A 12698-nucleotide genomic window follows, 5' to 3' on the forward strand; every position below is an offset into this window, starting at 1 on the left:
CCGCAGCTCAATGGCGGGAGACCTGGACCAAACTCGCACTTCACCTTCGCACGGCCGCGGCCGCCTTGGCTCCCAGGCCCCAAGGGCAAGCAGGCCGTTACAGACGAGTCTGATTGTACGGCTGTCACCTCCTCGCGCGGCCGCGGGAAGACTCGGCCGCCCTCCACCAATCTCCTCCGCAGCTCAATGGCGGGAGATCCGGACCCAGGATTTGTGGCGGACACGCGGCGGATCAGCCAGGCCCTCGCCGCTCCCCCAACTTGCGCCAGCTCGTCACGTACTAAGTCATCGAGCAGGTGCGTTCTGGGAGTTGCGTACTCCTGTTTTTGCGAACAATGCCTCCGCTAATTACCATGGCCACACTGCCCGTATATGAGCTCTGTTTAGTATCCAATCAACGTATATGCGCAGTTCACAAAGATCTGCTACAACCTCATCCTCGTGATCCTTCACGAGTGAGGTTACAGTGATTGTGTATATCTATATCTGTGGTTCTAGGGTCCGAGCTTCATTCATCATTTTATTTCCTCTATTTTCCACATGCAGCTTCTCGAGCGGCCGCGCAGCACTTCCTTTCATGGACAAAGGCAAGCAACCTGCCAAGGAGCAGGTGGCTGAGAGGCCACAGCCTACGGGATTTATGGCGGACGCGCGGCGGATCAGCCGGGGCCCTACTGCTCCTCCAACTCATGCTACTTTGTCTTATACCAAGTCACGAAACAGGTGCGTAGTGAGAGTTGTATATGTTTTTGGAAGCAACAACACAACGGCGCGGCACCCCCTTTTGTTGAGATTATTATTAAGTGGGCTGGGCATTGCATATGAGTTCTTCTTTAGTATCCAATCCACGTAATGTGCGGTTCATACAGATCTGCTACAACCTCATCCACATTGATCCTCATGAGTTACTATTGTAGTTGTACTCAAATACTACTTGCATAGGTAAATCTATAGTGGTTCTACTGTGTTCTACGATCTGAGCTTCATCCATCATTTTTTGTAAAGCCTAACATATAAATGACCAAGAGAGACGTGTTGTAAAAAGCGATGGAACATCCCATAGCATCCAGTTAGTGCTAATGTAGGATCGAATGGGGCGGAGCTACATGAGTAGTTGCAACTATTAGTGTGTGCACTAGTCACAGTTTTTTCATCCTAGCTCAACAACCATGTCTTTGACCCATTTATTTTCACCCAGGCTGCTTCTTCTATAGTTCTATTTCTAGCTAGGATGTGGCATTGTAGGCATGGTCCATTGCCGTAAGGTGCAACTCAGGATAGAATCTTGTGAATGCAGGACAAGCGCATTAACTGCAGAGCCGACGCACTGGAGGCACCGCAAGACAGTGGTGCTTGCATACACTAATTAGATTTTCTGTTTGTTTTTTTGTAACATGCACCCAACTTGGTTTTCTCCTGGTTCTTTTATTCTCTGTAGGTATTAAGCATAATCTGTTAGCGCACTCAACTTTAAAAGCTAAAACATTAAGCTGATACTAGAAAGGTGGTAGTTGAGCGAGCGTAAATGATATGTTGACATTGTGCTGTAGCACTAGCTGCCCAGCCACTCACCTTACTAAACACAACTCTAATTATTGGACAGCACAGATTAGAGAGTTGAATGTTGTTTCCGAAAAACCTCCTGCTATTTGCAAGTAATTTTTATTTGCGTACCAAAATATTCAAAAATGTGATCGTTCTATCTCTTTTTCCTTGAAGGGTCAGAGAGGAGGCAGTGTCAAATTTTACGCTCAAGCCTTTAGGATCTACCGTGACAAGACCTTTTATACTCCGCAATGAAGTGTTCACAGAGCTGCTCCCGCATCAGGTGGAGGGCCTGGAATGGCTTTGGAATATCCATTGCCGTGGAACGGGAGGGTTAGTAGCTGATGATATGGGTCTCGGCAAGACTAAACAGGTGCTGGTTCTGAAACATTTTTTTTTGCATGATTAGGCATATGATTCGACTTCCTAACATATTTTCTCTGGGTATAGATACTAGCATTTTTAGCAGGTCTCCTTGAATCAAAGCTGATGAAAACAGCACTAATTGCTGTTCCTGCAGCCATTGTGCATCAATGGATTGAAGAAATGATTGATCTTGGCCTAGAGAACTACATACACATGTAAGTTTTTTCTGTCCCATCTGTTTTGCGGCATTTCATGTCTGATTAGCTTTTCTTCTACAGATTTAAGGATAAACAAACAAGGAAAGAGGAGCTTGCCAAGTTTTGTGAGGTACGCCCTGATCCACCGTCAAATTTAGGTGTTTTATTGCTTCGAGAGAAATCTGGGCATAATAAATATTGTTTTTTATTTTTGTTAGTGTATCATAGTGGTCGGACCCTTCCCCAGACCCTGCGCAAGCGGGAGCTACATGCACTGGGGCTGCCCCCCCCTTTTTTTTATCATAATGATCATACCCTTTTTCTCTGATGGTTGTTGCACAATTTTACCTGAAACCAAGGGCTAAACATTTATAAAAAGTTGCTTAATGAAAAGGATTTCAATGCCATGAATATTTGTATGTTTTTTTTTTGACCAACTACAGTAGGGAAAAATCCCTACCGTGATCTTTTTCATTATGAAGTTAGGGGTTAAATCAAAGTACATGGAAGACATGAGTATGCCAGTTACATCCCATTAGTCTAGATCTAATATTTGTATGGTTATCTGGCCACTTGTCTAATAGAAGCATAGTTAGAGACTGCAGCAGTAGATTTTTACATAAATAAAATGTTATATATGACTTATATTTTTATTGCAGTCTGGGGGCCTTCTTATCACTACACACACTCTAGCAACTAATAATTGGTCAGTGCTGAAGGGGCCGTGGGACTATATGATCATTGACGAGGCTCATGTTACTTGCAAAAAGGAGACATTAAAGTCATACTGTAACTTGCAGAGGCTTCATTGTAGCCACAGAATACTCCTTACTGGAACTCCATGACCGAATGGGTTGAAGGTTTGCTCTCACCATCTTTGTAATTTTTTTTCCTACTTAAGGGTGAATAATACAAAATTACAAATAGTTATGGACCATCCTCTGCTTGCAACAAAACCCCTCTCCACACATCACAGTACATGATTTAACTAGGAAGGCACCTTATTTGCACTCAACATGAGAAAGTAAACAAACAACAAAACCCTAACTTCAGCAGAGCATGACAATAAGCCAGCATACACATCGTTCCCCTCTTTTCCAGCATCCGAGCACATCATTTCCTCACCTCACCATACCAGCCCCAGGACTGCAGGTGCCTTCCTTTATTTCTGCTAAAAGCCTCAGCTGCCGCCTGTAGCAACAATTCTGTGCCTTTGACTTGTATTCCTTGTAATCCTTGCCTCTGTACCCCAGGCCAAAGTGTCATCCAGTGAGAAGTTTGCACGATAACACTAGTAGGATCCTAGGGGAACATTTATCAAAGCAAGCTTTATTCCTAGCCTTCCATATTGTCCACACCACAGCCACTAAGCCTACTGCAAGCTAGTGCTTCTGTTATTAGAGCTGGTAACCTTGCTTTGTTGCGGTAGTTGAGTTGCCGACTTTTTTTATTAATAGGCCGGAAGGATTGTAGAATCTACTTGCGAACACACAATGCATTCCCATTCACCTGTTTACAACACTGCCCCTACCAAACTATATACTCCCTCCGTTCCATAATATAGTGCCTATAGATTTTTGCAAAAGTCAAACATTACAAACTTTGACCATATCTATAGAGAAAAGTAGGTACATCTAGAATACCATATGCACATCATTGGATACATCGTGAGTTATATTTCCAGAATGTACATGTTTGATATTGTAGATGTAGACAGTTTTCTCTATACACTTGGTCAAAGTTGGCAAAGTTTGACTTGCACAAATATCTATAGGCACTACATTGTGGAATGGAGGGAGTAAGACAAAAAACTAGCAACAGGCACTGGCATGCCAAACTCCACGCCTTTCACCCGCTAGTTCACTATTGGTGCTCTAGGTTATTTGGGGTGTGTAGAAAAGCAATCCACGAGGAGATCTTTCAGAGCTCGCTCACTATTTTGGTTTTGTGCAAACCTTACGAGCGGGACTAGAATTGGCTCAACCGCCGAGGCGGGGCTGGGCAGCTTCTTCTATGGAACGACCACCCCAGTGGATTCCACCGCCACATGACTATATGAAGTTCAATGTTGATGATGCGAAGGTGCAGGTCAAAGGAGCAGTGGCTATCATCTCTCAAAATAAGGATGGAGTCTTCCAGGGCTGTTGGTGGGGGTTCACAGGGACCCTCATAATCCACCTATACGTCATTGCTCCTGTACCGAAGTAAAGTCCGTCTTAAGACCAAAAGCACAGTTTACAACACCCCAAACATATCTAGCTAGAGCAGTGTATAAATAAATGATAAATATTTTCATTAGCATTACAGAACCTACATTTCTTACTGCCAGACCAACCTCTCTAACAAATTGTTCTTGGTAAGAATGCTATCTCTAAACAACAACCACAAAAAACTTTGATTTTAAAGGCTTAATAACCATGTTTGTATGATAATATCACATATTTTCTTTCCTCTTTCTAAATCATTTTTTCTTGGAAAATGCAGGAGTTACGCGCAATTCTTAACTTCTGCTGCCCAGGAATATTCAGTTCTGTGAAGGACTTTCATGAAAACTATTTAGCTCCTCTTGTCGAAGGAAACTACAAGGGGTCTTCTTCAGAGCAGCTGAATGAGTCTTTCAAGGCTTCGCAGGTACTCCTCTTGAAGTTTATTTGTTATTTTTGCAAAGTGCAAACTTCTAATTTCTCTATACTTTGGTTTTACTTTCATTGAATGTTCCCGTGGATATGCGATTTAGTCATATGTTTCTAATTTTAGCATCTTATGTGTGATCTTTGTTGACAATTTCAATTTCACAGAAACTGCAAGGTCTGCTCAGTCCTTGCTTCTTGAGAAGATTGAAAAATGTGCTATCATCTACAGATACGCCTGAGAAAAAAAGATTAAATTTACCTGAAAAGGTTGAGTTTGTCGTTTGGCTTAGATTGTCGCCTTATCAGGTACTATTTTATCATATGGATACAGAGTGACTTAGAACATGTAAGATTTTCCTTATTAACATTTTATTTTGATGCAGGAGAAGTTATACAGAGAGCTTCTGAGTGGTGGTATTGTTCGAAAAAACAACCCAGGAGAAATGATAGTAGCTTCAACGGTATACAACATAATCATTAAATATTCTGTAACTACTTACGATACACATAATGGCTGTTGCTTGTGATAGTCTGCTGTATTTATGTTCGATTCAAATGCTTATTCAATGTTCATGAATTATTGTGATAGTATTTCCGAACATAACTAATATAATAAATTTAACATCTGTTACTTTTGTCTTTCTAAACAGCTAATGCAAAAAATTTGCAACCATCCTACTAAATTGGACAAGATAAGTCAAGAAGACCTAGATGGTACGCAGAGATTTGTTCTAAAATGCATGGTAAAAAAATTAAGAAGCAGAACATCTACAGATGATAGACATTTTTCTGAAGAACATCACTCTTCAAAACTTGATATCATAGTGAGGTTGCTGGTAAGTCTACTCCCTCTGTTTACATATATAAGACGTTCTAACTTTTTTGTGAATTGGATGTATATAGACACACTTTAGTGTATTTGTTCACTCATTTCAGTCTTTATGTAGTCCATATTGAAATATCCAAAACATTTTATATTTGTGAACAAAGGGAGTAATTTATTAATATATCCATTAGCTACCAGTACAAAAAAGAAACAGTGCAGTAAATTTTTTTAATGCCTTACAGGAAAGGTTTAATGAGCAAAAGCTTCGAGTGTTGATATTCTCTCGAACTTGCAAAATGCTGGATGCCATTGAGGTATTAAGTGCCAACCCTACTTTATGGGTACACACATTTAATTCTTATCCTTGGATTGGTAACACTATGGAAATTCCTGTAGGAAGTGATAGTTAAAAAGGGATATGTACATGATCGAATAGATGGAAGTTTGAGTGACAAACAACGAGCTAAGAGGATCGAGGTACCTTTTTAAAGTTCTCTTCTTAGTACCTTATTGAAAGTGCTTATTCCTACTCTCAAACTGTTCAGGCGTTCAAAAAAGCTGACGGAGCGCCTATTTTCTTAATTTCCTCCTTCTCCGGTGGTACTGGATTAGATCTTCATATTGCTTCAAGAGCAATCATTGTGGAGCCATTCTGGAATCCATGGTATATTATTTCTTGCAGCATGGAATGCTTTATTTATTCTGTTAAGTTTGACTATAACAGTGTATGACTACTGCCTCTAAATAGTGAACCATGTCTAGAAAAATATTTTTTGATCTTTGTTTATGGTTTTTGAGGGAAGAAAATAAATCTGATAATAATTATTACAATCTTTACAGTGTTGATGACCAAAGTGCCGATCGCATTTATCGTGTGGGGCAGAAGAAAAAGTGCATTATCTATAGACTAATTAGCTCGGAAACTATTGAAGAGATTGTGTATAAAGCACAGGTTGGTATTACTTATGGCATAAGAATTCTTAGGTTCTTCTTACACTTTTGTGTTTAAATATTCCTTATGTGTTCTCCTAGATTTAAAATCATTTTAATTTTTCAGGTTTTCAAACTAGGCATTTTTAAGTCTGCCACTGAGAATAAGGACTTTCAAAGATATATTACCGAAAAGGTATACACATCTCTTTTGGTTTCTCATATAACCACTACAGCTTATTTAGCTGCGGATGGTCATGGTCTACAAAACTACTTAACTACATAACTTTATTGGCGATTTAGCTAGCTTATCCTCGTAAGGGATACAAGCTGTTGCTTAAAAAAAGACTACTGTACCTTACCACTTCAATTATTCACAGAGGAATGAGCTTCTGAAAACACCTCCAAATGGGTATGGAAGTTCAAGAACTCTACAAGAGTTAGAGAAGGAACCCACCCAAACCTTGTAAGTAAAACCGTTGTTAAACTGTTCATGGCTATTTATTTAGTGTTGCACTGAAACTGCATTAAAACCTCTAATTAGGTCTGAGGAGATGAGCAACGAACTAAATTTCCTCAAGAACAGAGATATTGTGGGTGTGTCCATTCACGGTGCATTGTTTCAAGGAGCGCCAAGTAGAAAGCCTATTAAGAGGTATGATTCTCCTGTTTAGTACTCCCTCCGTTCCAAATTACTCGTCGTGGTTTTAGTTCAAATTAACTAAAACCACGACGAGTAATTTGGAACGGAGGGAATAGGCTCTTAGCTAACGAAAATGCCTATCTGGTCGCGAGCACAGCTGCTCCTGTTATCTCAGGTGTCTGTTCTCTTCTAGATTCCCTCTGCCCCTCTTATTTCTTAGTGTATATTTTCGAGTATTAGGGCCTACTCAGTCTATATGGCCCACTCTATGCAGTCAGTTAATGCAGCCTGCATCGTGATATTACCCTCCGGTCCAATTATCTTCTGACGTTTTGGCCTGCTTCCTCCTCTGTTCTGGGCCGTCGGATTAATGCCAAGCCTCCCTGGTTCATGGAAGCCATTGGCGAGGCCACCTCCTCGATCAGTGTTTTTTATAACAACCTCCTGCATCAAGAGTTTTGCTGGTATAGAATAATGCAGCTAATTATCGCCTCCATAAACTGATCCTCACTGAGGTGTTGCTAAAGCTTGCCATGTGTCAATCTAGCTGGTCTCAGAATCCATGTGTCAACGTAGACTATTTATTTCGACCCTACCACCTTTCCTTCTACAGTAAACTTAATTTCTTCTTATCGGAACAACCACTCGTCCACGGTTCTCTTAATGACAGACTAGGGGATGGGGGGGGGGGCACCCAAGGTGTTCTTGTGCGGTGCCATATAGGCAAATGCCCATTCCATTGCATTTTTTGGCAATTGTCGTGACACTTTTGAATAGACATGCACCAGGAAGAACCAGCATGTTGATAGAGTTTGACTTCTTTGAGAAACTTCTAATGGGCTAAAACTGAGTTGATGATCTTATTTATGTTGCAGAGAGGGTAAGAATTGTTTGATGATATCCACTCCTCTTGGACAATGAACACACTTTAAGAAGAAAAGTATTAGCCATTAAAATGTTTTTTTAAAGGCTCTTATTGGTAGTTCCCCATAGGCACTCACGGCATGATCATATGATCCTGTCTACAAAAAGCCACACCCAAAAAGCACCCAAAATAGGACCCAAATCTATGAATGTACTCACACTAAATAGCTACACATCAGATCAACCTCAGACTTTGTCTCACAACGAACCTCATAAAACACATTAAACATGGATGCATCAGCCAGGCAAGTCATTTCATGGAACATTGGGGGACCTCCATACCAAACAGAGCAGCAAATAGTAATTAGGGTCTTGACAAGCCTGATGGGGATAACCTAGCTTGCAATGTCACCTGAAGTATTGGATCGTCATGGCCACAGACCTGAATCACTTGTCATTCCGGAGTTATACCGCTGAACCACTTGTCGTTCCGGAGTTATATCCGCTTAGATAACCCAATGATCCCTGATTCATGGTTTCATATATGAGATAATCTGTGAACCGAGGTACAAATCACAGATAGATCAGCTCACCAACCAATTAATATAGGACCTTTTACATTTGTGTCCCTAACTCGAACCCACTACTCAGATTTGCCCCTAATTTCGAAGCATGCTCAAATTTGCCCCTCTGCCGCCAGTGGCACTTATAAAAATGCCCTTCCGTGCCATTACTGTCCAATCAAAGGGCGTTGACCGCTATCTGGACGTTTGTTGGACATTTTTCCCATGGAAAAAATAAAACAGAAAAAGAAAAAGAAAAGAGAAAGGGCGCCCTCACCTTTTGGCCCAGGACGACCCAGCCAGCCCAGCCCACTGGCTGGTTGGCTTCTTCCTCTTTAGAGACCGAGGGTGTGTTGCCCGCCCGCTCACCCGAGCGCCGCCGTTCATGTGGCCAACGGCAATGAGAAGCCGCATTTCCATGTCTGCATGTCCCGCCATGAAACAGAGCGTCCTCACACCGGAGATCGTGACCTCGGGTGCCTTTCTACTCCGCGACCAATGCCATCTCCGCCGCATCTGCCCACCGTCCGCCGTCTTTGATTCGCCATTGTATGAGGTCCACCGGCGATCCCTTACCATCCTGTTGATACATCTGATGTTGCGGAGTCTTTTACACTTCAGCGATGAGCCCTTCTTTGTCTAGCCCCACCCCACGACGCCTCGCCCCGGTGGCCGTAGGCGAGGTACATGTGCTCGCCGTCTGCCCTCCCCAGACCCTTCGACCACTATGGCATGCTCGCAATGAGATGCTGATGCCAATACACCTCTATCCCCTGTCCCCCCTGCTTTCTAGCCCCCCTGCCACCTAGCTTCAACCGCTGTCGCCACTAGCCTCGGTCGTGCCCGACACTCCGGCCGTCCCCGCTCACCCTACCACTTCCATTCAACGCGGAGCAAGCCCAGGAGCACGTAGGACCATTCCATCGGTCATTTGGTCGCCGGAACAGAGCTCCCCTGCCCTCGTTCATGGCGTATGCTCGCAGGTGGTTAGATTTGGATTAATGGCTTCCTATGACATGTGGGGCCCATTAGTTGCACTAATCCCACCTAGTGTTAAATATTATGCTAATTATTGAGACTAATCGTGGGCCCTATCAATTAGCAAAACTGCTAAATCAATTAAGAAAAATAACTTGACATGTACATGTGGGGCCCCACGTGTAAGTGAGAGAGGTTTTTTTCTGCAGCGGACCCACATGTAAGTGAGTGAGAGCCTGGATATGTTTTTTTTCCAGTGGGTCCCACCCGTGACACATATAGTCAGGGGCAAAATGTCCAACAAACGTCCAGATAACGGTCAACGCCCTTTAACTGGACGGTAACAGCACGGAAGGGCATTTTTGTAAGTGCAATTGACGGCAGAGTGGCAAATTTGAGCATGCTTCGAAATTAGGGGCAAATCTGAGTAGTGGGTTCCAGTGAGGGACACAAATGTAAAAGACCCATTAATATAACCTTCTTCTGGAAAAGGCCATAAAAGAGTGTGTAGCCACAAAACATCATTTAGTTCTTTACCAAGAATGCAAACGTACAAAGTACAGTCTAAACAGAGAATAAAAGGTTCCCAGTAGAGCATATAGTCGAACTGGTGATGTTCCAGTCCTTCAGTTCTCTCTTTACAGTCTCCTCTCATGTCAAGTTTTGTCTACCCTGACCTCTCTTGACATTATCAACACGCTTTAGCTGTCCGCTATGCACTGGAGCTTCTGGAGGCTTGCGCTGAATATGCCCAAACCAGATGTTGGACAAGCTTCTCTTGAATCGGTGCTACCCCAACTCTATACATATATCATCATTCCGGACTCCACCCTTTCTTGTGTGGCCACATCCATCTCAACATGCGCATCTTCGCCACACCTAATTGTTGAACATGTCACCTTTTAGTCGGCCAACACTCAGGACCATACAACATTGCAGGTCGAATCGCCGTAGTATACAACCTGCCTTTTAGTTTTTGTGGCACTCTCTTGTTATAGAGAATGCCAGAAGCTTGCCGCCACTTCATCCATCCGGCTTTGATTCGATGGCTCACATCTTCGTCGATATCACCATCCTTATGCAGCATTGACCCCAAATATCGAAAGGTTTCCTTCTGAGGTACCACTTGCCCATCAAGCTAACCTCCACTTCGTGCCTAGTAGTACTGGAACTGCACCTCATGTACTCAGTTTTAGTTCTACTAAGCCTAAAACCTTTAGATTCCAAGGTTTGTCTCCGTAGCTCTAACTTCCTTTTAAGAACCCCTATCCGACTATCATCGACTAGCACCACATCATCCGCAAAGAGCATACACCATGGGATATCTCCTTGTGACCTCATCCATCACCAAAGCAAAAAGATAAGGGCTCAAAGCTGACCCTTGGTGCAGTCCTATTTTAATCGGGAAGTCATCGTTGTTGCCATCACTTGTTCAAACACTTGTCACAACATTATCATACATGTCCTTGATGAGGGTAATGTACTTTGTTGGGACTTTGTGTTTCTCCAAGGCCACATCAATGAGCTTACGACAATTAATGATTGTGTTTCTCTCTGTGGTTTGTTATGTAAGTCCTCTGATCTAAGCAACCTAATCAGAGCTGGGCACTCACAACAACGCGAACAATGCGTTCTCTAACCCGGCTTCCGCTGGATACAACAATAAAAAATAAATAAACAATTAGCAGGTTCTTCTAACAACACCATATTCCAAAACTAGTAATTTCCCTATCACACTTACTGTTCATCCACAGACTATTCCCTGCACACATTTTATCATCTCTTCTCATACCTGGTACCAAAACCTTTCCCACAAGTACACGTTTTAAAATCATAGGCCTCAGTTAACGAATCAAAGCTAGTACCCAGAGTTGGTACAATGACATTATCACTTGCATTATTGGCGAAACTTTTTTGCTTTCTCCAATGCAGTTCCTCTCTGTTGGGCATAATGTTCTGAAATTGGTGCCGCTGAGCCAATCCTTACTCTACACAGAAATCATGTACTGCTTAGACATAGCGAAACTGGAAATAGGTGTAAGTGTTCATGATTGCCAGAAGTCAGATTGATCAACTAATCACTAAGTCCTGCATTTTCTTATGCAGCATGAATACTCTTTGCTTGCACTGTTAGTCATACTGACTAATGGACCAAATAGCTTCTACGCCTGAACCAAAATCAAGCTTGAATCTTTTCATCTGCCAATTTTTTTCGTCTATGAGGACATTAACCATGACGGACGACAGAATACAATGTACATAAGATCCAAAATTAACTGTGGAGAAACATATTTGTTAGGATTTCAGGTTAATGAGGTATGTCAGTTACATTATTCAAACCTCAACACTATCATAAAATTGGGGTCTGTATAGTCGTCTTACTCCATTCAGGTTCTTCCAGAGTTCATCTTTCTCGTTGACTGCTGAGATACGGCAAGCGGGCCAGTCCTCCCTGTCTCTAATCAGCACGTCCGCCTTGTCTTAGATCTGTGCGTCTCAGCTCTCTGCCGCCACAACCGCTGTCTCCGCCAACACTCCGTATACCGACAAAGCGTGTTCCGCCAGATCCATTGGTCGCTCATTGTCGTCCATGCCCTCGAGGACTGGGAACCTGAGTACCATAGAAACAGAGCTTTCAAATCGACCTCAAATCCATGAATGCTTGAATGAACGAAATCGAGAAATCATCACTAGCCTGTTTACCGGTTGCAGTAAGAACTACATGCTGTCAATGGTGTCCTCCCCAACCACCGAATGGCTCACAGCAAGCTCTCCTCTCCCTGAGTGGAACTATCTAGGAGCCCCTGGGACGAACGGCACCTCATCATACTCGCTGTTCGGTCCCACACATTAAAGAAGCTTTTCCTGTTCCACGGATCATCATGAACCTTAATGTCATGAGCCATGGCTCACCAGAAAATAGATCATAGCGTAAGCGCTTCTGTTCCTATGTGGGGTCAGTACACAGCAGTTGTCCATACGTATTTCGGTCATTGGGATATTAACCCACCGCCTCGATCCCATAAAATGAAATGGAACAGATCTCGACACATTTTTCATCGGCATGGATAAAGGGCGCATGTGTGCTCGAGTTCAGAAACTCCGCGCCCCTTAGCTAACTCTTTTGTTGTTGTTACCATAACTCGTGTTTGT

At 42.7% G+C, this 12698-nt stretch overlaps 1 protein-coding gene across 4 annotated transcripts in view; it reads left to right on the forward strand.

The window, feature by feature from the left end:
• LOC119331930 (protein CHROMATIN REMODELING 24-like) overlaps positions 1-12698 on the forward strand; it is a 15785-nt gene that overhangs the window by 674 nt on the left and 2413 nt on the right. Inside the window, exons 1-12 of one of the 4 annotated variants that reach the window (XM_037605118.1) lie at positions 3961-4312; positions 4593-4739; positions 4907-5047; positions 5125-5202; positions 5392-5577; positions 5810-5881; positions 5964-6044; positions 6113-6231; positions 6408-6519; positions 6625-6693; positions 6878-6963; positions 7042-7152. In XM_037605118.1, coding sequence (XP_037461015.1) covers positions 5185-5202; positions 5392-5577; positions 5810-5881; positions 5964-6044; positions 6113-6231; positions 6408-6519; positions 6625-6693; positions 6878-6963; positions 7042-7152 — 854 coding nt within the window. In that variant the 5' untranslated portion in view covers positions 3961-4312; positions 4593-4739; positions 4907-5047; positions 5125-5184. Of the gene's footprint in view, positions 1-134; positions 297-546; positions 724-1719; positions 1919-1995; positions 2127-2189; positions 2239-2767; positions 2969-3960; positions 4313-4592; positions 4740-4906; positions 5048-5124; positions 5203-5391; positions 5578-5809; positions 5882-5963; positions 6045-6112; positions 6232-6407; positions 6520-6624; positions 6694-6877; positions 6964-7041; positions 7153-12698 lie in introns of those variants that run through there. The other 3 variants (XM_037605110.1, XM_037605124.1, XR_005160731.1) reach the window with 3 other exon arrangements.

Source organism: Triticum dicoccoides, chromosome 1B (genome assembly GCF_002162155.2).
Source record: "Triticum dicoccoides isolate Atlit2015 ecotype Zavitan chromosome 1B, WEW_v2.0, whole genome shotgun sequence".
In the NCBI taxonomy this organism is placed as follows: Eukaryota; Viridiplantae; Streptophyta; class Magnoliopsida; order Poales; family Poaceae; genus Triticum; species Triticum dicoccoides.